Below are 21,367 nucleotides of genomic sequence, written 5' to 3'. Positions count from 1 at the left end.
AGGGAGGGGGGGGAGAGAGAGAGAGAGCAGCCTTTAATGCATCACGAGGCAGCACACTGATAGCTAGGTGAGGACCACACACCAGCCCTCTAGCAAGACGGCCACACAGCTAGCGAGTGGCGGCGAAGATGCCAGCTTTCGGGCGTCTGCGTCACAATCGGCTCCAGCCACTGGGGACCCCACCGTGTCCCACTCTGGAAAAGCAGCTGCCAAAGCCTGTTGCGGAAACGACCCTGGCAGAAGAGGCGTGCCACTCACCTGTCGTGTTCTTTGTCCACCAGGTGGTACCTGGCACGGAAGGCCACCAGGTGAGCATAGTATGCTGGCGCCGGGATGGACACGGAGCGTGTGCAGCGCACGTAGGTGTGACACAGCTGGTAGGTGAGGATTTGCAGCTCATCGGAAGAGAAGCGATTGTCATCCCAAAGCACGTGGTAGTGCGAGGGCCTGCTTGTTCCCTGAAAGCAGGTCAGAGGGTGAGAGGCAGACACGGAGAGGGCTCCAGGACTCACCTGCCCAGGTGTGCTGAGAAGCCGTGCTTCCGCCCGCAGCGGAAGCGCCACAGAGGATGCTCAGTGATGAGAAATTTCTATTACTTACAATGTATCATCCAATGACTGCCGACTGGTAAAATGCAGACCACACACACATTCACTTGTGCGTAGGAAATCATAGGAAAGACAACTGTACAGAAGTAGCTGTTCTGAGGACAATATCTGTATGCGTTACGTTCTCTACAATGTTTTATTTATAAAGGCAAGAAGAAATCTCTAATAAGTTATGCATTAACACCTTTTAAATAGGAGTTTGAACATGGATTTATTTTGTGCAGTGTGTGTAGTCTGGAAACTTTTGAAACTGAAGGAAATGGACTGGTCACCTGCTCCCCTTTCTCCCCCACAAAGTGGGGGTGCCCGAGGGCCACTGCCCTGCCTGGCAGGGCACCCATGGCCGGTCAGCCAGGGGAAGGGCTTCCTCTGGCTGCCATGTGACCCAGCTGGCTGGTCCTTCCTGATGCCCCCGCTTGGGTGCTGGATGCTTCCACCGTCTGTCTGTGCTCAGGCTCCCAGAGTTAGTGGGCGGCAGGCTCACTTGTCCTCTGAGGAGCCATGGTCTGCACCCACTTTGGGGATTTAACCCCAGGTGGTCACAGGGCCCACGGGCAGCGGGGCATTAGCATCAGAGGGTGTGCTGAGGACACAGCAGGGCCAGGCCCCAGAGGCTCGTCCTGTCACAGCACTTGTCTCAAAAGCGAGACTCCTTCAGTAGAGAGGGCCTGTGCAGGAAAGCAAGGGGAAAGGCTGGTCCAGCAACCGAACCAGAGGCTGTGGAGGGCCAGAGCACCACCCAGAGGCAGGAGGCCAGGAAAGAGACGGTGATGGATGCTGGGCGGCCAGTACAGGCGAGGCGCCCGCAGGACACAGAAGCCGCCACAGGAAACACCACGGGAGGCTCTGCGTTCTCTAAGCCACGCTCCTCTTCCTCCTTTTCAACAACGCTTTAAAGATGTACAACCCACTCAGCCCTCGGCTGTGCCCACAGGCTGCAGGCTGGACGTGCCCACGGCCAGTTGGCCACACCCTGTTCCAGGGCCTCGGCAGTGTGTGGTTCCCACGGGACGTCCGAAGTACGGAGTCCACGGTGATCCTCCAAGTTTAGATCAGATCCCTCAGGAGGGGACTTCAGCCCTTCCTCCAGGAGCCCCTCTCCTGCAGGGCACAGCCTCACATCGGGGTGGCGTAGTGCTGACAGCGGGCACAGCTGCATGGGGCACCACTCCCCCAGGATGGCTCCTGGCAGGATGCGGGTCTCCTAACCGGAGGGACAAGGCATGCCCGCATGACCCTGCCCGCTCACTTGTGAGGTGAGCATGCGAGGCCGACCCCGCCCCTCGGTTACTCGCCTGACCCCCACGTGCTCGCCGAGCCCTGGCACACAGGGACGCCCCTGGTCCCCTCCAGCCTGCCAGGCCTTTGCCCTCACCGCCAGACATCATCTCCCCCACCCCCCTGACAGCGCTGGATGGCGCTGAGCCCCCACTGTCCAGTGGTCACCCGCCAGCCTCCCCTCAGGACTGCCAGAGCCCCAGGCTCACTGCTGACCACATCCCCGGTGCCCACCTGAGTGCCTGGCACATGGCCTGCGCTCTGCAAGCGTTTGCTGAATGCATGCATGACGTCTCAGAGACACCGAGCCTGTCCACCCTCTGTCCTCACCTGGATGCCAGCATGACTACACAGGTAGAAGTCAAACTCAGTCGGGTGGGTGATTTTCGTGTCCACGGTTGTGCCTGCTGGAATGTTTCCGCTTTTCCCAACCTTGAGCAACACAAGAGCCCATTAGACGCGGCTGGGGGTGGCAAAGTGATGCAAGCAAGCAAACGAGACTCAGCCACACGGTCGTCTATTCTTAAGACCTTAAGTTGGCCTATGCATTTGCTCAGGACTATAGCATTAAATTAAACACGCACTAACAACTGAAATTAAACTAGTTCCTGTTTTGTTTGGGCTGGAGTTATTTTTTGCCATCTCATAAAGGCCCCTGAGGACTTTCACTGAAGCATCTGTGTGGACCATTTGAAGGGTGGTGTTTTTTTTTTTTTTTTTACTGTTGAGGCCAAGATGGAAACTATCATCAACATACAAATCTAAGACCAGACGATGGATACCTGACAGCCATTCCCACCCCAACGCCCCCGCCAATACTCAAGGCAGAAGAGCTAGAAAACCCGGACAGATGCCTAGGGCTTCTCCAGTCCACTGGGGCGGGCGAGCCGCCCCACCAGAGACCAGCCCAGGAGCTGGGTGTGGGTGGGACTACAAATCCTACCAAACCACTCAACCTCAGTTTACACTTGACCATTGAAAATCCACCCAACACCCAGCTCCTGAAACGGCAAAGTCCCAATCAATCACGAAGTCACTCGATTTTTTTTGTTAAGTTGTGCAATTTCAAATACACAAACAGAAGAGAAAATCTCCCACATAGCCCCTATGCACCTTCTGCAAGCGCTTGCTGAGCGTGTGCATGCTGCCTCAGAGACATGTGAGAAAGAAAGGAAATATCTGAGAAGAGTGCCTACCTTTGCACTCCCTTCCATGCTGTAGTCTCAAATCTAGGCTTCCTTACTCCCACACAAACTCTCAACTTTTGTTACATATTTAAGCCTCCATTAGCATTATACTGTGTTACTTTGCACATTTAAAAACTGTATACATATATCCTATGTATTTTGCTACTTGCTGTGTTTGTTCCACATTGCAATTTTGAGAAACAGTCATTTGGTAGATAATGTTTATTACTTTTTTAAATTACTTTTCATTGCTATGTAAATGCCAATATATAAACACACCACAAACTCTTCTCCTGTTAGCAGGGAGATTTTTTACTATTATAAACAACACTGCCAGAATATTCTTATACATGTGCCCTTGAATACAAGCATGTGGGTTTTTCCAGGGTAGGTCTCTAGAACTGCCGAACCGTGCTCCAAGTTGGCTATCCGTCTCCACTCCTGTCCAAAGGGCAGGAGAATCCTCGACCTAATGATGCACTGACCTTGCGCTGAGTGCTGTGTGTCAGCTCAGCCACCCTCCCAGCACTCTCACAAGGCAGTCCAGGGCAGAGGGGCTGACAGCTTGTGGTCAAGCAGCTAGAAGCTGCAGGGATGGACTGGAGCCAGGGTTTCTGACTCCAAACCCTGTGCTCCTCACCACAGCACCCACATCCTGGACAACGTTTGGTGATTTTATCAGGCTAACCTCATAATGTGAGTCCCCCAGACTTTTTCTGTCCTTTGAGATTCTTTCTACAAGATTATTCTCTGAAGGTTTATTAAAACTTGCCTATAAAAACCTCTGGACTAACTTCATCAAATAAACTAAGTAGTTTCTCTTTTTTTTTTCCCCCAGCCTGTGCCACACGTTAACATGGTCACCTTGTGACACCTTGGTACAATTTGCCTGTAAGACTCTCTGGGCCCGATGCCTTTGGGACGACGACTGGGGCTGGCCTCAGCTGATCCTGGTGACTGAAGTCATTCTACAACTGAGTATTTGCATCTGTTTCTCCTGTTTTCCAACGTGCTGTCATGAAGCTGTTATCCAGTATGATTCAAATAACACCCCCTCTGCAGCCAGCCATTATCACCTGTTCCCAACATCATCACGAGTATTCTCTCTTTTGTTCAGTCCTCATAGGTTTATATAATCTTCAGAGAAGTATGCCTCACTTCTGTTAATCTGTGCTGTGGGCGATTCATTTTCTAGTTCACTATTTTCTATTTCTATAGAGAAAGTGGAGTGCAGGAAAAAGCTGACTTTGATCCCCCTGACTCCTGGCAAGAGAGGTCTGCAGGCTGAGGTGGCAGGGGGGCTGCACACACCAGCTCCTCAGCTGTCCCTCGACCCCTGGGATGACATCCTTCCTGTGGCTTCAGACTTACTGATGGCCCCCTTTCTAGTTTTACAACACAGCAGCTGTGTCTATACCCTCCTCCATAAGTGCTGCGTTAGCTGCACTGCACAGGGTTTGGTACGAAATTCTCCCTTTTCGTTCATTTCTGATCATTTCACAGTTGATTACTCTTTACCTTTTTAGTGCATGTGTTCCTTACAATCAAATTGAAAAATTTAAGTTTTCTTATGCTTTTTTCTACCACAGATTTAAAACTGGGTAACAGAAAATGCAGTTTGTAGAAGGGTGAGGTCTGGCGCTCTTCTGAGGCCGCCTCTGTGCCCTGGGATGAGGCCAGCTCGTGCTTGTGCCCTGGGTGTGAGCTCAGCCACCACAGCAGGGCTCTGTCCACCCTAGCTTGTTTCCTCCACTCTTCCCATTTTCAGTCTTTACTAATTTGTACCTCTTTCACTTTCTGACAGTGGTCTGTTAAAACAGACCTCTCTAGTGGTGTTTGTCAACTTCTCGGGGACTGCTCCACGTGGACACTAACCGCCAATGTCCAGTCCTGCTGGTGGGCAGTCTGACCTAATGTCCTTCCCTTCCGGGAGGTCTTATCTTATGCAGCTACTTTGACACCATGCAGTTTTAGGACAATGTGTCTAGGTGTGGATTTACTTTTATCATCCTGTTAGGAACAGAACAGTCTTTTAATCTAAGGAATCCCATCTCTCCCCAGTTGTGGACAATTCTCAGCAGTCACATCTTTAAGTCTCGAACCTCCTGCTCGCACACGGTTCTTACCCTGGAGCAGCCAGGTGGTGTAACGGAGCCTGGACGCTCCTCCAGACTGACCCCTGGAGAGCTCCCAGTCCCCCTTCCAGAAGCACCCCAGCTGCCCTGAGGGCTCCCACTTCCCCTCATTCTACCTCATTCTTTACACCACGCTGTCTAGGACCACAGCTCCTCACCGGCTCTGAAGCCTCACCTTTGGTCATTTCCACATGGGATAAAAGACACCCCCCCAGACGCATCCCAACTGGTGGGGTTTACAGGTTCCAACTGCTCCCTAAGCTGAGGAGAGCCCTGCTCCAGTGCCTGTGGCCGGTCCCCACGAGCCTGGGACGCCCGTGTCACCAGGCCCTCAGTGTGGCAGGGTGGGTGGGGGGCCCAGGGACGCTCACCCGCTCGTTCTTGTCAGTGCAGAAGAGCCGCGTGTGGTGTCTCTTCTGGACCACGATGAACGTGATGCCTGGCTGGTAGTCCTTCTCTAGCTTAATGCACGCCTCACGGATGGCCAGTAACTCGTGGTGCAGAACCTGCAGAAAGGAAGCAGGACATGCTTGAGGACTGCTCAGTTTTGGGGCCTCTCATTACCTTAAGACGACTCCCTTTATCACATGCACATTTGATACATATTTAAGTCTTATAGCTCCACTAGCTTGCTGTTAGCTGTTGTAATTCTGTCTCTTTGAGCCTGTTTCTTCATTTCTATCATGGAGCAAATGGCTCCCAGGTTTCGTGGTTAAATGGCTTAGGCATGGTGTCTGCAATGTTGTAAGTGCTACCATCCACAGTGGACATGAAGGCATGATGGGAAACACACACACAAACAAATCAATCCGACAACTTATTTCTGGATTGGAGAGAATCTACTTAGAGACACACAAGCAAACAAACTCCACTAGCTCAGGTGCTGAGCCTAGTCCAAAACCCAGCTCCACCACTAAGCAAGCCTGTGGCTATCAAAGCCACAAAACCTGTCTGATCCCCAGTTTCCTAAGGTTTAAAATGGGAGTTTTTCCCAAAGTCAGTCTCTCGCATCAGGAAGCTTCCATAAGCCTTTTATCCTTCTTCATCAGAGGGCAGAGAGAATGAAAACCACAATCACGAAAAACTAACTGAACTGATCACATGAACCACACACAGCCTTGTCTAACTCAATGAAACTATAAGCCATGCTGTGTAGGGCCACCCAAGATAGACAGGTCATGATGGAGAGTTCTGACAAAATGTGGTCCACTGCAGAAGGGAATGGCAAACCACTTCAGTATTCTTGCTTTGAGAAGACCATGAATAGTATGAAAAGGTAAAAAGATATGACACTGAAAGATTATCTCCCCAGGTTGGTAGGTGCCCAATATGCTACTGGAGATCAGTGGAGAAATAACTCCAGAAAGAATGAAGAGACAGAGCCAAAGCAAAACAACACCCAGTTGTGGATGTGACTGGTGATGGAAGCAAGGTCTGATGCTGTAAAGAACAATACTGCATAGGAACCTGGAATGTTAGGTCCATGAATTAAGGCAAATTGGAAGCGATCAAATAGGAGATGCCAAGAGTGAACGTCGACATTCTAGGAATCGGCAAACTAAAATGGACCGGAATGGGTGAATTTAATTCAGATGACTGTTATATCTACTACTGTGAGCAAGAACCCCTTAGAAGAAATGGAGTAGCCCTCATAGTCAACAAAAGAGTCCAAAATGCAGTACTTGGATGTACTCTCAAAAATGACACAATGATTTCTGTTCGTTTCCAAGGCAAATCATTCAGCATCACAGTAATCCAAGTCTATGACCCAATCATGAATGTTGAAGAAGCTGAAGTTGAACAGTTATGTCATGACCTACAAAATCTTTGAGAAATAACACCAAAAAAAGATGTCCTTTGCATCACAGGGGACTGAAATGCAAAAGTAGGAAGTCAAGATATACCTAGAGTGACAGGCAAGTTTTGCCTTGGAGTACAAAATGAAGCAGGGCAAAGGCTAACAGAGTTTTGCCAAGAGAATGCACTGGTCATAGCAAACACCCTCTTCCAACAACATAAGAGACAACTCTACGCATGGACATCACCAGATGGTCAACACCGAAATCAGACTGATTATATTTGTTGCAGCCAAAGATGGAGAAGCTCTATACAGTCAGCAAAAACAAGACCGGGAGCTGACTGTGGCTCAGATCATGAACTCCTTATTGCCAAATTCAGACTTAAATTGAAGAAAGTAGAGAAAACCACCAGACCATTCAGGTATGACCTAAATCAGATCCCTTACGATTATACAGTGGAAGGGACAAATAGATTCAAGGAATTAGATCTGATAGAGTGCCTGAAGAACTATGGATGGAAGTTCATGACATTTTATAGGAGGCAGTGATCAAGACCATCCCCAAGAAAAGGAAATGCAAAAAGGCAAAACGGTTGTCTGAGGAGGCCTTACAAATACCTGAGAATAGAAGAGAAGTTAAAAGCAAAGGAGAAAAGGAAAGATATACTCATCTGAATGCAGAGTTCCAAAGAATAGAAAGGAGAGATAAGAAAGCCTTTCTCAGCAATCAATACAAAGAAATAGAGGAAAACAACAGAAAAGGAAAGACTAGAGATCTCTTCAAGAAAATCAAAGATCCCAAGGGAACAGTTCATGCAAAGATGGGCTCCATAAAGGACAGAAATGGTATGGACCTGACAGAAGCAGAAGATATTAAGAAGAGGTGGCAAGAATACACGGAAGAACTGTACAAAAAAGATCTTCACGACCCAGATAATCATGATGATGTGATCACTGACCTAGAGCCAGACATCCTGGAATGCGAAGTCAAGTGAGCCTTAGGAAGCATCACTACGAACAAAGCTAGTGGAGGTGATGGAATTCCAGTTGAGTTATTTCAAATCCTAAAAGATGATGCTGTGAAAGTGCTGCACTCAATATGCCAGCAAATTTGGAAAACTCAGCAGTGGCCACAGGACTGGAAAAGGTCAGTTTTCATTCCAATCCCAAAGAAAGGCAATGCCAAAGAATGCTCAAACTACCGCACAATTGCACTCATCTCACACGCTAGCAAAGTAACGCTTAAACTTCTCCAAGCCAGGCTTCAACAGTACGTGAACTGAGAACTTCCAGACGCTCAAGCTGGATTTAGAAAAGGCAGATGAACCAGAGATCAAATTGCCAACATCCGTTGGATCACTGAAAAAGCAAGAGTTCCAGAAAAACATCTATTTCTGATTTATTGACTATGCCAAAATCTTTGACTGTGTGGATCACAACAAACTGTGGAAAATTCTTAGAGAGATGGGAATACCAGACCACCTAACCTGCCTCCTGAGAAATCTCTATGCAGGTCAGGAAGCAAGAGTTAGGACCAGACATGGAACAACAGACTGGTTCCAAATAGGAAAAGCAGCATGTCAAGGCTGTATATTGTCACCCTGCTTATTTAACTTATATGCAGAGTACATCATGAGAAAAGCTGGGCTGGATGAAGCACAAGATGGAATCAAGATTGCTGGGAGAAATATCAATAACCTCAGATATGCAGATAATACCACCCTTATGGCAGAAACCAAAGAGGAACTGAAGAGCCTCTTGATGAAAGTGAAAGAGGAGAGTGAAAAAGCTGGCTGAAAACTCAACAATCAGAAAACTAAAATCATGGCATCTGGTCCCATCACTTAATGGCAAATAGATGGGGAAACAATGGAAACAGTGAGAGACTTTATTTTGGGGGGCTCCAAAATCACTGCAGATGGTGACTGCAGCCATGAAATTAAAAGATGCTTGCTCCTTAGAAGAAAAGCTATGACCAACCTAGGCAGCATATTAAAAAGCAGAGCTATTACTTTGCCGACAAAGAACTGTCTAGTCAAAGCTATGGTTTTTCCAGTAGTCATGTATAGATGTGAGAGTTGGACCATAAAGAAAGCTGAGCACCAAAGAATTGATGCTTTTGAACTATGGTGCTGGAGAAGACTCTTGAGAGTCACTTGGAGTGCAAGGAGAACCAACCAGTCAATCCTAAAGAAAATCAGTGCTGAATATCCACTGGAAGGATTGATGCTGAAGGTCACCTGATGCAAAGAACTGAGTCATTGGAAAAGACCCTAATGCTGGGAAAGACTGAAGTCAGGAGGAGAAGGGGACGACAGAGGCTAAGATGGTTGGATGGCACCACCGACTTGATGGACATGAGTTTGAGCAAGCTCAGGGAGCTGGTGATGGACAGGGAAGCCTGGTGTGCTGCAGTCCATGGAGTCGCAAAGAATCAGAGATGACTCATTGACTGAACTGAACTGAGAATAGAAGCATTCCCACCTTGAAACCTGCTGTGACGCCTACCATTCTCTGAGTAGCACCAGGGGTTGGGGTACAAGGATACGGGCTCCTGTCTCTCCTCTCCCTTCCCCTGTAGAGGTGGCCCCCAGAATGTGTCCCCTAGCCCAGACTCCCCACAGCCTAGGAGGCAAAGTGTGGAGCCGGAACAGGCCCTGTCTGGTGCGTGCTGAACTAAACCTGCTGGACTGACCTCACCCAACCCCGGCCCCTGCCCCCGCCTCTACTCCCGTCCTGCTGCAGGGTCCTGACCACCCTGCACGCCCCACCCCTACCGCACAGTGACCAGATAAACCTGGAGGCAGAACAGAAACCCGAGATGCCATCCTGCAGAGGGACGGGGAAGTGCAGACACAGAGAGGAGGGCAGAGGAAGCGTGGCGGCGCCCACCTGCTGGAACTGCCCCTCGGAGACGCCGTCGCGGTAGAAGATGATGCGGGTGGGCTTGAAGCGCGTGGACTTGTAGAACTGGATGAGCAGCTCACGCACCATGGCCGCCAGGTCCTGGATGATCTCCTGCCGGTGCTGCTGCACGCGCACGGTGGCACAGTAGCGGTTCGGGTGGGCGTCCATGCTGCCCACGACCTGCGGGGCAGCGGGGTCAGCAGGCGCCCCGAGGGCCAGTCATGGGCAAACCCACCACCTTTACGCGTCTTCTGTGTGTGCGGCCCTGGTGTATATGAATGCGTCCCCAAGAATGTAAGTTTGCCCAAGGGACCTAATGAAAAACTCAACGACTGTTCGGAACCCCTCTTCCACTTATAATCGGATGAGGCTGAATTACATCAGCCCAGAGGTGGCCCCTGGAGAGCCTGACAGTGTGCAAAACTCTACTAAGCACGTTGTTTTCCCCAAGCCAGGTGCACAGCCACACGCGACACCCCAAGACCCCCACCCCCAGCAGTGAGGAGTGTCCCCCAGGAAAGCTGGCCTGAAAGCAGTTGCCTGCAGGTGCCAACCAGTGGGAACCAGTCAGCAGGCTGGGCACAGGACTGCACTGGGCTGAACCACTGCGCTTTCATCGCTAGTCAGACAATCACAGAGATGCTGGACAGGTAGGAATGCACATGGACAGAGGGATTGTGGGAAGCGATACTCACGGCGGCAATGGACGGCTTCTTCCCATCCCCGGCGGGGGGGTGAGTGACATCTGCCCCCAGAAAGATGACGGGCTGCTGGAACACTGGAGGCCTGCGGGGGAAGCGAGTGTCAGGGGCTGCGGCTTGGGGACGCCGCCCGGACTCTCAGGACACGGGCACCAGCTCTACTCTGGGGCTCTGCTTTAAAGACTCCTTATCTCTCTGGCACAGACAGAGAACATCTGATGGGGACAAAGAGGCTCGGGGTGAGACCTGCTGCAGAGTGACCTGGAGCGGGAGAGGCCACAGGCAGTGCACACTGCACGAGGGTGGCCAGGTGCAGACAGCCGCTGAGGCTGCACCCAGGGACAGGAGGGTTCTCCCCGGGCAGATGACCGAACGTTTCCAAGATAGTTGCGTCCACAGAGTCCATGGTCTGCAGCCAACCTTGGATCTGCGGCCACATTGCAGGGCGCCTGGCAGCCGCATCGCTCTCTCTACCCAACACCCCAATGTCTCCAGACACAGCCACATATTCTTGGGGGGTGAATGTGTCCCAGTGGGGAAGCACGGAGCTAGGCTGTTCTCCCAGGGTCTTCTAAATGCTGGCCACACGCCAGCAGTCACCTCCCCAAAGAGGCGGTGTTGGGGCCCCGGTTCTCCAACAGCTGGTGGGACCCAGCCTCACTGGCTGTGCGACGGGGAGCCTTCTTGATGCCTCATCCTTCTCTCCTCCCAGACTCACGTGCTGCCCAGGTGCCCTGCACCGAGCCCCCCAGGCCCCACGGCTTTTCCTCTTGCCTCTGATGGGTCCCGGGTGCACCCACACACGCAGTTCTGACTCACACTTTGAACCGGCACAACCACACCAGCCACTGGACAGTCCACTCCGCCCCCCCCGGCTCCCCGGCTCGCCTTGCAGCAGAGCTCTGGGATTAGCTGAGCCCATCTCCTGCCTCCAGACCGGGCCTCATGCTGCCATGGCAGCAGGACTGCTCTCTGCAAGGTCACCTGCAACCTGCTCACGTCCCCCAGCCCTGTGGCCGAGAGCCTCACACCTCACCACACCTGGCTGGTCGGTGCCGTGTGGCGGCCACGCACAGGCTCCCCGCCACCCTCTCCTGGGCTCCAGAGCTGTCACCTCGCCTCCACGACCTTCCACCCTGCACCCCCCAGGGCCCAGGCTTGGCTGTCCTTCCCGTCTACACTGCACCCCGGGGTGCTCTCCAGCCCACAAGCTCTAACTACCACCCGCACGTGAGGAGCCCTGAACAAGCCTCTCCAGCACAGGCTCCCCCAGCCCGCCCCTGCACCCCTGCCTCAGCTGGAGTCACCTCATCACTCCCAGAGCCCAGGGTGGAGCAATCTAGACTCTCCTCTTCCACTCACAGACCAAACCCATCCTCTCAGCGAGCCGGGAAGCTCCATAGCCAAAACACCCACGGCTCTGGGCGCCCCCGGCCTAGCTCCCACCAGTGGCTCTCCTGGGACAACGCCGGCGGGCCTGGCCCTCCTGTCTATCCAGAGCTGGGGTCGCCTTTCAGAACAAGGTCAGCGGGGCTACTCCTGCACTTGTGAACCTCCCCCAGTGGCTGCGTTCCCCTGGAGCAAGCGCCAGGCCCCCAGGCTCGCCCCTCGGTCTCTGAGCAGAATGACCGCCATGCTCCCAGCAGGCAGGCTGCCCCAAGGCCCTTGCGCGGCCTGCACCCTCTGGAGCAGGCAGCTCCCGGTGTCCACACAGCCCTGCCCCCAGTGCCCAGTCTGCACCATGCCACCTCCCCCGTGAGGCCCTCACCCTTCTGGGCTCCCTTCCGCTGTATCACTGCTGCTCAGCCCCCAGCGCCTGGCCCTGGCCTGGGGCCGACAGCACCACCTCCTGCTCTGGAAGCCCCCTGTCCTAGCGCTGACCATAGGGCCCTTGGGGCGCTGGTGCAGCCCTCCTGTCTACACGGCACTGGCCACACAGCTGCCACATCTCACATGCAGCACCCACCTCCGGATGGGGTCAGAAAGCCCTTCTCCTTGGGCCGGCACCGGTCCTCAGGGGCCTTGGACCCCGAGACCAGGAGCAGCCAAGACCCTTGTCCTACTCACTTCCTGCGCCTGCCAAGCCCGGGACAGTACTCGGCATAGCTGAGCAGAGCCACCCCAGCATCGCCCTGCCCAGGGCATCACCACAGCTGCCCCGTGCATGGCGGAGGGCCAGCCTCACCTCCCCTGCGGCAGCAGGATGTTGTTCACGCCGCCCAGTTTGACGTTGATTTTCAGACAGAGGTTGGACAGGGTCTGTGGCGTGGTCCTCTGCACGTTCTTCATCTGCACACACTGTGTGGCCATGCCCAGCACCGTGTCTCCCACACGCTTGACCTCGGCTGCCGAGAGAACAGGGTGCTCAGCACGGCTCCCCGGCGCTCCTCTGCCCACCCCGTGCGCCTGCCACACACACGGCCAAGCCCGGACCCAGCTCCGTGCCAGTTGCGGAGCATCCCCCACCGGCTCAGGGAGGCCTGCTCTCAGTCAGGGGCGTTTCTGCAACTTCTCCAGGCCGACAGGGCAGTGTGCACAGGGCCAGGTTGGAAACCAGGCACTCGGGTCAGCAAGCAAATGCTTGAGTAGTTAAAAATATAAACCCCTGAATCCTTAGTCCCTGGCCAATACAAATCCGATGCCAAAGTGCTCTCCAGGCCTATACCCCCCTCCATTCTGGGTTCTCTTGTGAAGTGAGTGGGCAACTGCTCTCTGGACAGGCTAGCAGAGACGAGAGACCCTGCGAGAAGAGTCACACCTGGGCTTCCTCCTGCTCCTGGATGCAGAGCCCACAGGAGACAGGGAAGCCAGTCAGTGAGCCAATCGTGCCTCTCTTCCCTCTTCCCCGTGGTGCCCACACACCTCCCCGCACGGGGCCTCCAGTTCCCACCAGGCTTCCAGCAGACCCACACGCACCCACCTCCCCATCTCACCATCGCTTGTCTACACCCGGGAGCTTCCCCCACCAGGGCCTGGGACTCCATCCCAGGGCTTGGAAACTCTGAGCCAGGTGGAAGTGCAACCGGCCTTCTGGCAGAAAGGACTCTGATCAAATCCCAGAGGATTCTAGGATGGCACAGCTCACAAGAGGAGGGCCAAGTCCCAAATAGGAGCTAAGGACTGCCCCCGCCCCTCCGAGGGGATTACTGCGTGCACATCGCGTGAGCATTCTTCATCCAGCCGAAGTCTGTGTCGGCAGCGGACAAGGGAACTGCACGCCTGCCGCATCCCGCACGCACCCCCTCGGGACGCCCATCTCGGGGAACCGGGGCCTCAGACGACACTGCCAAGGTGGCCCTGGGCACGTGCATGCCACAATCAGACACCACCTGGTCTCACTCAGACACAGGCCCCTCCCGGGTGTGGCAGAGGCCGCACCGCACACCCACAGGGCCAGGGCCGGGGCGGCACCAAGACCTACCGTAAACGGGGGTCTTCCCCGGCAGGATGACCACCACCAGCTGCAGGCCAGCATACGTGTTCTTCAAGTGCCGGAACATGGGCTCCACGCTGTCTGCCCCCTGGGCATATTTACAGAAGCACGGCTGGCCCTGGATGGGCATGCCTGCGTCTCTCGAGATCTTTCTGAGCTGCTCCGTGAAGGACCTGGAGAAGCAGGGTCATTACATGAAGAAGAACCCAGAGTGCCGACAATCCAGACCCACCAGAGGCAGCGAGAAAGGGCAGTGTTAACAGATCCAGACCCCAGGCCGTTTTCATTGAGCTCTGAGTCCCTGCTGAAGCCCGAGACGAGGCCGTTTCAACAAGACAATGCACAGAGGTTGCCCATGTGCTCAGCACACAGGTCCCTGAAAAGTCAGGATGTAACAGGAGACGCCACATCGTGGCCCCGCCGCCCCCACCAGCTGTGACCCTCCCAGGCAGCGACAGGGCTGTTCTTTTACAGTCGAGCACAAACAGCTGCCGCCCACTTGCCCGCAGACACCGAGCACTGTCAGGGCAATGGGAGCCATGAACTGACTATCCCTTTGGATTCCCCCGGTTTATCCCATGCACACAGCTTGGACTCAGATGACACGGTCACAGGAGAAAACAAGACAGCCCGTAGCTAAGAGCAGCACCAGCAGCTGCGGCCGTCACAGGCGGGGCGGGGGAGAGGAGCCACAGCTTCCATTTTAGCGCAGGGACAGAAACATCCCAGCCTTTTACGATAAAGCGAGGATACGCCGCCCCACCCCAGCCAGTTAGCGCCCAGCCTCCAGTACGTTAGTGCAGGTAAAGAAACGCACAAGCACGAATCTGCGTCTACGCCCACGGTGCACCTGCCCTGCGGCCATCTGGCGCCAGGAGAAATGACACAAGGGCCCCAGAAGTGGGGGAGGCAGCCTGAGGTCAGACTGTACATGCCACCCTTCCCCACTCTCTCTGCCGGGCGGTGTGGGAGAAAGGGCTCCGGCCCTTATGCCAGCTCTCCAGAACGCCTAGAGCTGCAGCTCCCTGGGACCAAGGGTCGCTCAGACACCCACCAGCGACTCCCTGCTCCGAGAGCCCCGCCTGCTCCCTCCCACACGCCTTCCATTCCCTGTTAGGTTTTGGCTGCTTGGAGAAGCATGAGCAACCAAACTACGTTCATGGTGCTGCTTTCAAAGTGTCTGACACTGGGTCAGGTTGGTCTGATAAAGAAACATGAATCTAAAGTGCTTTTAAAAACAGTGCTAGTTCAGTGAACTCAATTTTCTCCTTTGCCTCTGGTTGGTACACTTATTGGGCTTGGCTGCTAAAGAACCCGCCTACAATACAGGAGACCCAGGTTTGACTCCTGGGTCGGGAAGATCCACTGGCGAAGGGATAGGCTACTCACTCCAGTATATTTGGGCTTCCCTGGCGGCTCAGCTGGTAAAGAACCCGCCTGCAATGCGGGAGACCCCCGTTCTATTTCTGGGCCGGGAAGATCCCCTGGAGAAGAGAATAGCTACCCAGTCTAGTATTCTGGCCTGGAGAATTCCATGGACTCTACAGGCCACGGGGTTGCAGAGTCAGACCCAAGTGACCGGCTTTCACTGTCACCGTACACTTGCTCACTTACTGTTTTGTTTCTCTCATAACCTGCTGCACCTCTGCACACTCACTCCCACAGCAAGTCTGAGAAGCAAAGCTCCCCATTCCTGACAGGCCCACCCTGAGCAACGCCCTCTGCCAAGCCCCGCCTTCCCCACGGAGGCTGCCTCCTGCTCCACTCGAGCAGGCCTCCCCACACCCACCCCGGGACGGCGTGCTGGCCGGCGGCCTTACTTGAGGTGCACCTCCGTGCACTGGCGCTGGGGGGCGAAGCAGGCGATGGCCCACACCTTGATCTCAATGCCCGTGTGGAACTGCTTGTTCCTCATGTCCCACACGCCCTGGACTGGGGTGGCAATCGCCTTATTCTGCAAATGGCAAGATGTTCAGAATGAGAAGAAAAGAGTCCTCTGACCCTGGAATTTGTCACTGTCCCCACTGTGGCTGGTCCCCAAGCAGAGGGAGCCTCCTGCGGCCGAGGACTGGGCCTGTGTGCAGCCTCCAGTGCTGAGCAGCCCCACGCTGTGGGGGCCTACGGGGGCACCAGTGCTCACAGGAGGGCTGGATGGATGCACAGACCAAGGACGGAGGGACGGAGAGTGGGGGTGGGGGAGGTGAGCTGGGCGGAGGGTAGCTGGAGGACAAGCAGAGGGACGGAGGGGTGGGAGCAGGAGCAGGGAGGGCCCAGAGCCCCACCCACCCTCACAGGTAGCCTGTAGGAACAGGAAGGCCTCCTGTGTCAGAAACAAGGATTTTCCTTCCACCAGGACCAGCCAGGGCAGCCAGGGAAGGGCACGGAAGCAGGGCGCTTCTCCCAGCCCCATGCCTGGGGGCGGCCAAGCCAGTGGGGACCAAGCCACATCCCCATGTCCCTCTCCTCACTGCCCGCTGCTGCTCAAGCTACTCCCATTTGAGAACAGAAACAACAGACGACGCATCTGCTTGATTCTGTCATCTCTCCACCAGAAAGGACCAGGGCTCAACGCTGACTGTCATAACTGCCTCCAGGTGATGCTGGAGTTCGAGGGACCGGGAGGAAGGGCCGCTGGAGGGAGCAGAGCCTGTGGGCCTAAGGCCCTGCGGGGCTCAGTGTGTCTCAGTTGTGGTCCTTTACTCTGTTTTTCTAATGGAAAACACTTTTTTATTTTTCTTACTAAAGTAATGCAAGTATACGGTAAAAGTCAAACGTTACAGAAATGAAGTTTCATATTTTTTTCTAAACTAGTACCCCGTTCTGGCCAGCCTCCTTCTGTAAGAGAGCGAGCCGCCACCACGTGTGGGCTGTTGTCAGACGCCAGACATCAGCGAATGTTGCTGGGGGGCATTTAATGTTTTATCTGACAGGACAATGGGCAGGGCCGGTGACGAGACGTGTTTGCTCCCACTATAATGTTTAAGAGATTTGGAAAAATTTGTTCATTTAGAAGCATGAAAAACTTCGAATCCTTAGGATTCTAACATTCCTGCAAGGTTAAAGAGCTGTTTTGTTCTCCAGACGCCTCCTGCCTTCACTAAGGAGGCAGGATCTGCAGTCCTGGCTTTACCAGGCCTCACTCCTTCTGGCATGCAAAGGGGAACCCGCCTACCTGCTGGGCTGCAGGAAGGTAGGAAGGGGCCCCAGGGGCAGTGTCTGGGCTCCCAGGCACACAAGGGGGCTGAGAAGGAGCCAGGGGCCTCCTGGAGACAGCAGGGAGCAGCCCCAAACACCCACGGCCCGGGGTTGAGGGGGACCGGCGTACCCCCCCACAGGGGACTACCTAGCAACACTCTAAAACAATGAGGGAGCCACGTGTCATACGTGCTCCAAGACCTCCTTGTGATCTAAGAGAAAACAGTAAGTTAAAAAAGGACAAGGTATAGAAGGGTATTTAATACGTTACTATGCACACAAGAAAGAGTGAAAAAAACACATGGATAATCCCCAGGGTGATTTTACAAAGAGAACTGCCTCCTGGGAGATCAGCTGGGACGTGAGGAAAAAAAGAGATATTTTCCCCTATAATTCTTTGCATTTTTTGAACTTTTAAACATTTTTATAAATACAACTTGCATTTTAAAATAAGATAGGGAAAAACCTGCAAACAAAACAAAATGAAAGCCTGCAACAGGCCCCACTCCACCAGCTGGAACAGGGTCAAGTCAAGAGGAACACAGGTTCCCACGGGTGCTCCCTAATGGACAAACACCATGACTTTTGCTTCTTTCTTCCTTTAGGATCTTAGTTCCTGACCAGGGATTAAACCCAGGTCCCGGCAGTGAAAGTATCCAGTCCTAACCACTGGAGCGCCAGGGAATTCCCGAAGTTGTGACCTTTGAAGTTGCGCTCCACCTCACCCCCCACAACCCCGCCTACCCACCACCTTGCTGGAGAAAACCCCAGAAGAAAAGAAGAATTTCTCATGAGCCCTAAGGGGCTCAAGGGTCAGGATCAAACTGACCAGAGCCAGAGGTCAAACATTTGCATTAACTACACTGAGGTACTTGTTCCCAAATACCACCCAAACAACAGTTAGATAGCAGAGAGACAGCAGGGAACTTGTGGACAATTTATCACTGACCGCGTCCCCCGCACACAAAGAACGATGGCCTTAAAAGTCTGGTGGGGTAATAAAGTTTACCTTTAGATAAGCAAAAGGGGGTCTCAGGAAACTTTAAAGAGTCAAGGAGACCAGTCCTCTGTGAAGCCCAACAGCTGTTACAGGTTCACACAGGAGCAGGAAGGACTCTACCTTGACCATGGTCTACACTTCTGGGGGTGAGGAAGGGGGTTGGACGCTCTTGCTTCACTGTCAGCATTCGAACACACACTCCCAACACCCACAGAACGGCCCCGCCCAGCCTACCACCTACCCTGCCCCCGTAGAGGATGGAGGGCGGCTGGAGGACCCGTCCGGTCACGTCTGTCATCTCATCTTTTACCATGATTCCAAATTCACGAACGTAAGGATCTGTATTGAAACTGGCACTTCTCATCTTGAAAGGGAAGAGAGAAGAGGCTCAGAGTCGGGGGGCAATGTTTGCTTCCTTCCAGAAGCCGCGACTGTCCAGAGCGCCGGGGTGCCATACCCGGGGACCCTGTCCCCACCCAAGGCCTGCACCAACAATGGGACACTCACCAGCTTGCTAATCTCTTCCTGCCGATCGGGGGCTGACCTGGCCGTCGCTCTGATCATGGTTGAGGTCTGATTGTCGGTCAGCTTTTTTATACATCTCTGTCCCGCCACTATGTTACAGACCTGCGAGGAAACAGGAGGGCTGGGGTCAGCAGTGGGCTGGGGGAGTGGGCGGGTCTGGGGCTGAGCACAGACACTGGTGGGGCGGGGGCGGGGGCGGGGATTTGTTCCTGAGATCCACTAGGAACGGCAGCCCCGAGGAGGCCCTCTGGTCCACAGCAGAACCCCCCAAGGAAACCCGGTGTAACACAGACACAGCCTAGGGACAGCGCAGGGGAAGCAACACAGCCGCAGGGCAGGCGGGCCTGGGGCTTCAGCAAGGCTGTGTGGACCCAGTCCTCAGACAGGAGCGTAAGCAGAGCTTCCTGGGAAGGGAAGCTGTCTACCTTCTGGGCACAGATGGGAAAAACCCAACCATGGCCCAGATGTTCGAGCAACCAGACAAGCACTGAGAATTTAAAATGCTAACAGAAAACAGTTAGAACTCGGGCCTCCATTTCAGCATTTGATCTTTTCCCGGGCAATTATTTTTCAAACCAGTAGTGGATTTTACACTTCCTGTGCCAGGAATAAATAAATAAACACATGATCCTGACCTTCACACAAATCCTGTGAGTTACCAAACCCATCTTATTAATGCGAAAACTGAGGCTGGACCACATCTGTGAACCTGTCCGAGGTCCCACAGTGGCAGGAGTCACAAAGTCTGGCCCAGCCCACAGAGACAGAGGGTGGGGGCTTGCCTCCAGGGGAAGGTAGGTGTGTTTCTGCTCCTGTCCGACTTGTAAACACGGGAGGTGGGGGTAGCGCAGAACCAGCTTGTGCCTGTCCTTGAAGTACTGGGCCACCGTGCACTCCACCGTCTGCCCGCTCTCCTGCTGCAGCGGGAACCTAGGGGAGAGAGACAGCTCAGGCCTGGAGTCGGCCCCGGGCCCCACGCACCTGCTCACACAGCCTTCCTGGGTCTGCTTTCTCAGGGATGGAGGAGGCGGAGGGCCACCCAAAGCAGTCAAAACCACACCATGCCCTCTGGGTCATCGGGAACATCCCCAAGTCCCAAACTTTTATCTCCAGAGTCAGAAAGGGAAAAATACCGCCACGCTCACGATATGCAGTAATCACAAGAGAAAACTACATCTAGGGGACATGGAAAGGATCCGGACAAGGGAAAGCCAGGAAGAATGGCCTGTGCGCATTCCAGCCCGCCTCGCGCTGACTCTGAAAGTTGTTCACAGGCTGCATGCTCTAAGAGCCCGCCCCAGACGATCTGAGACCTTTCAGACAGGATGGCAAAAGGGATAAGCCATGTCTGCTCGGGCCTCTGCGGTCACACAGGCTGGGCTGGGGCCAAGGGTGCCGGGCACGGGGACCAGGACACAGGCTCACCCTGGCCGCCTGCTGCACGAGGCCCTGGGCGCCTGCTATAAGCAGTGCCCAGCGACACACCAGGTGCTTCTCCTGGAATGACCACAAAATAAACTTAAGTCCTCACTAGACCCAGGAGGCCTCCAGGTGGGGTGCAGGGGGCCACGCGCTTAGACAGCAGGGCACCCGTGCATCCAGGACACCTACTACCTCAGCGGGGACCCCACCTGCCTGTGCTGTGATGGGGCAGCCTGCAGAGGCCGAGTCCAGGTGTGCCCACTCGTGCCCACCACCCTGCCTGGCCCCTGCTCAGTGCAGAGGACTGGACAGTGAGCCCACACGGCCCTTGTCGCGCTGGTGACATTCAAGGAGAACTGCTGGGGAGTCCCTGGGAGTTCCCACCCACCCCACCACATCCAATCTCATCCCCACTCCTGCCTCCAACAGGACGGATTTCATAATTTCATCCCACGATGTGCAGTATGGATCAACTAAGCCAAAGGCGCACTTACAGAACTCACCATGCAGTCTGGACTTGTGAGTGACAGAGAAGGCCCCGGAGGGGCTGGGGGGAGTCTGAAGGGACAGTCACTTACGCCTGGTGGCTGGGGGGAGTCTGAAGGGACAGTCACTTACTTCTGGTGGCTGGGGGGAGCCTGGAGGGACTCGCGTGCGGTGGCTGGGGCGAGCCTGGGGCGAGCCTGGGCGGAACCTGTGGGGACTCGCGTGCGGTGGCTGGGGGGAGCCTGGAGGGACTCGCGTCTGGTGGCTGGGGGGAGTCTGGGGGGACTCACGTCTGGTGGCTGGCCGGCCTCCGGGTCACGTTGCAGACACGGTACTTCCTCTTCATCTGCCCGCAGTGCGTTATCTCCACCTTCAGACCTAAGGACACAGAGCAGCTGGGCTTCAGCATCAAGACTCGGCCTGGCCTGTCGCGACACCCCACCGACAGACCATTGGATTTCAGGGGACCGTCACCTGCAGACCCACGCTGAGGGCCTGGGCCGTCTCACCCGCAGGGGTGCCTGAGGCCTGACGAGGCCTGGGGCCTGTGCTCAGAGACAATGGATGACGTGGGCTCTGCTGAGAGCGTGGTATCCGTGCCCATGGCCTTCTGTGCTTCCTGTGGGGATATTTTTAGCAGAAAACCCTGCTGCTGGCCTCTGTACACACCCGGGAAGGACAGGTGCTGAGGG

At 54.5% G+C, this 21,367-nt stretch overlaps 1 protein-coding gene across 1 annotated transcript in view; it reads right to left on the bottom strand.

Annotated features, from left to right (window-relative positions):
- AGO2 (argonaute RISC catalytic component 2) overlaps window positions 1-21,367 on the bottom strand; it is a 49,115-nt gene that overhangs the window by 11,708 nt on the left and 16,040 nt on the right. The window contains exons 6-17 of the mRNA XM_040261739.1: window positions 20,966-21,053; window positions 19,550-19,697; window positions 18,750-18,869; window positions 18,484-18,606; window positions 15,868-16,001; window positions 14,036-14,220; window positions 12,800-12,959; window positions 10,609-10,699; window positions 9,899-10,093; window positions 5,580-5,714; window positions 2,217-2,318; window positions 259-458 (exon numbers count right to left, since the gene is read on the bottom strand). Of these exons, the coding sequence (XP_040117673.1) occupies window positions 259-458; window positions 2,217-2,318; window positions 5,580-5,714; window positions 9,899-10,093; window positions 10,609-10,699; window positions 12,800-12,959; window positions 14,036-14,220; window positions 15,868-16,001; window positions 18,484-18,606; window positions 18,750-18,869; window positions 19,550-19,697; window positions 20,966-21,053 (1,681 nt within the window). The remainder of the gene's footprint in view (window positions 1-258; window positions 459-2,216; window positions 2,319-5,579; window positions 5,715-9,898; window positions 10,094-10,608; window positions 10,700-12,799; window positions 12,960-14,035; window positions 14,221-15,867; window positions 16,002-18,483; window positions 18,607-18,749; window positions 18,870-19,549; window positions 19,698-20,965; window positions 21,054-21,367) is intronic.

Source organism: Oryx dammah, unplaced genomic scaffold, assembly GCF_014754425.2.
Source record: "Oryx dammah isolate SB20612 unplaced genomic scaffold, SCBI_Odam_1.1 HiC_scaffold_19, whole genome shotgun sequence".
NCBI lineage: Eukaryota > Metazoa > Chordata > Mammalia > Artiodactyla > Bovidae > Oryx > Oryx dammah.
Note: the sequence above shows the minus strand (reverse complement) of the source record. Positions and strands in the feature narration are given on the sequence as shown.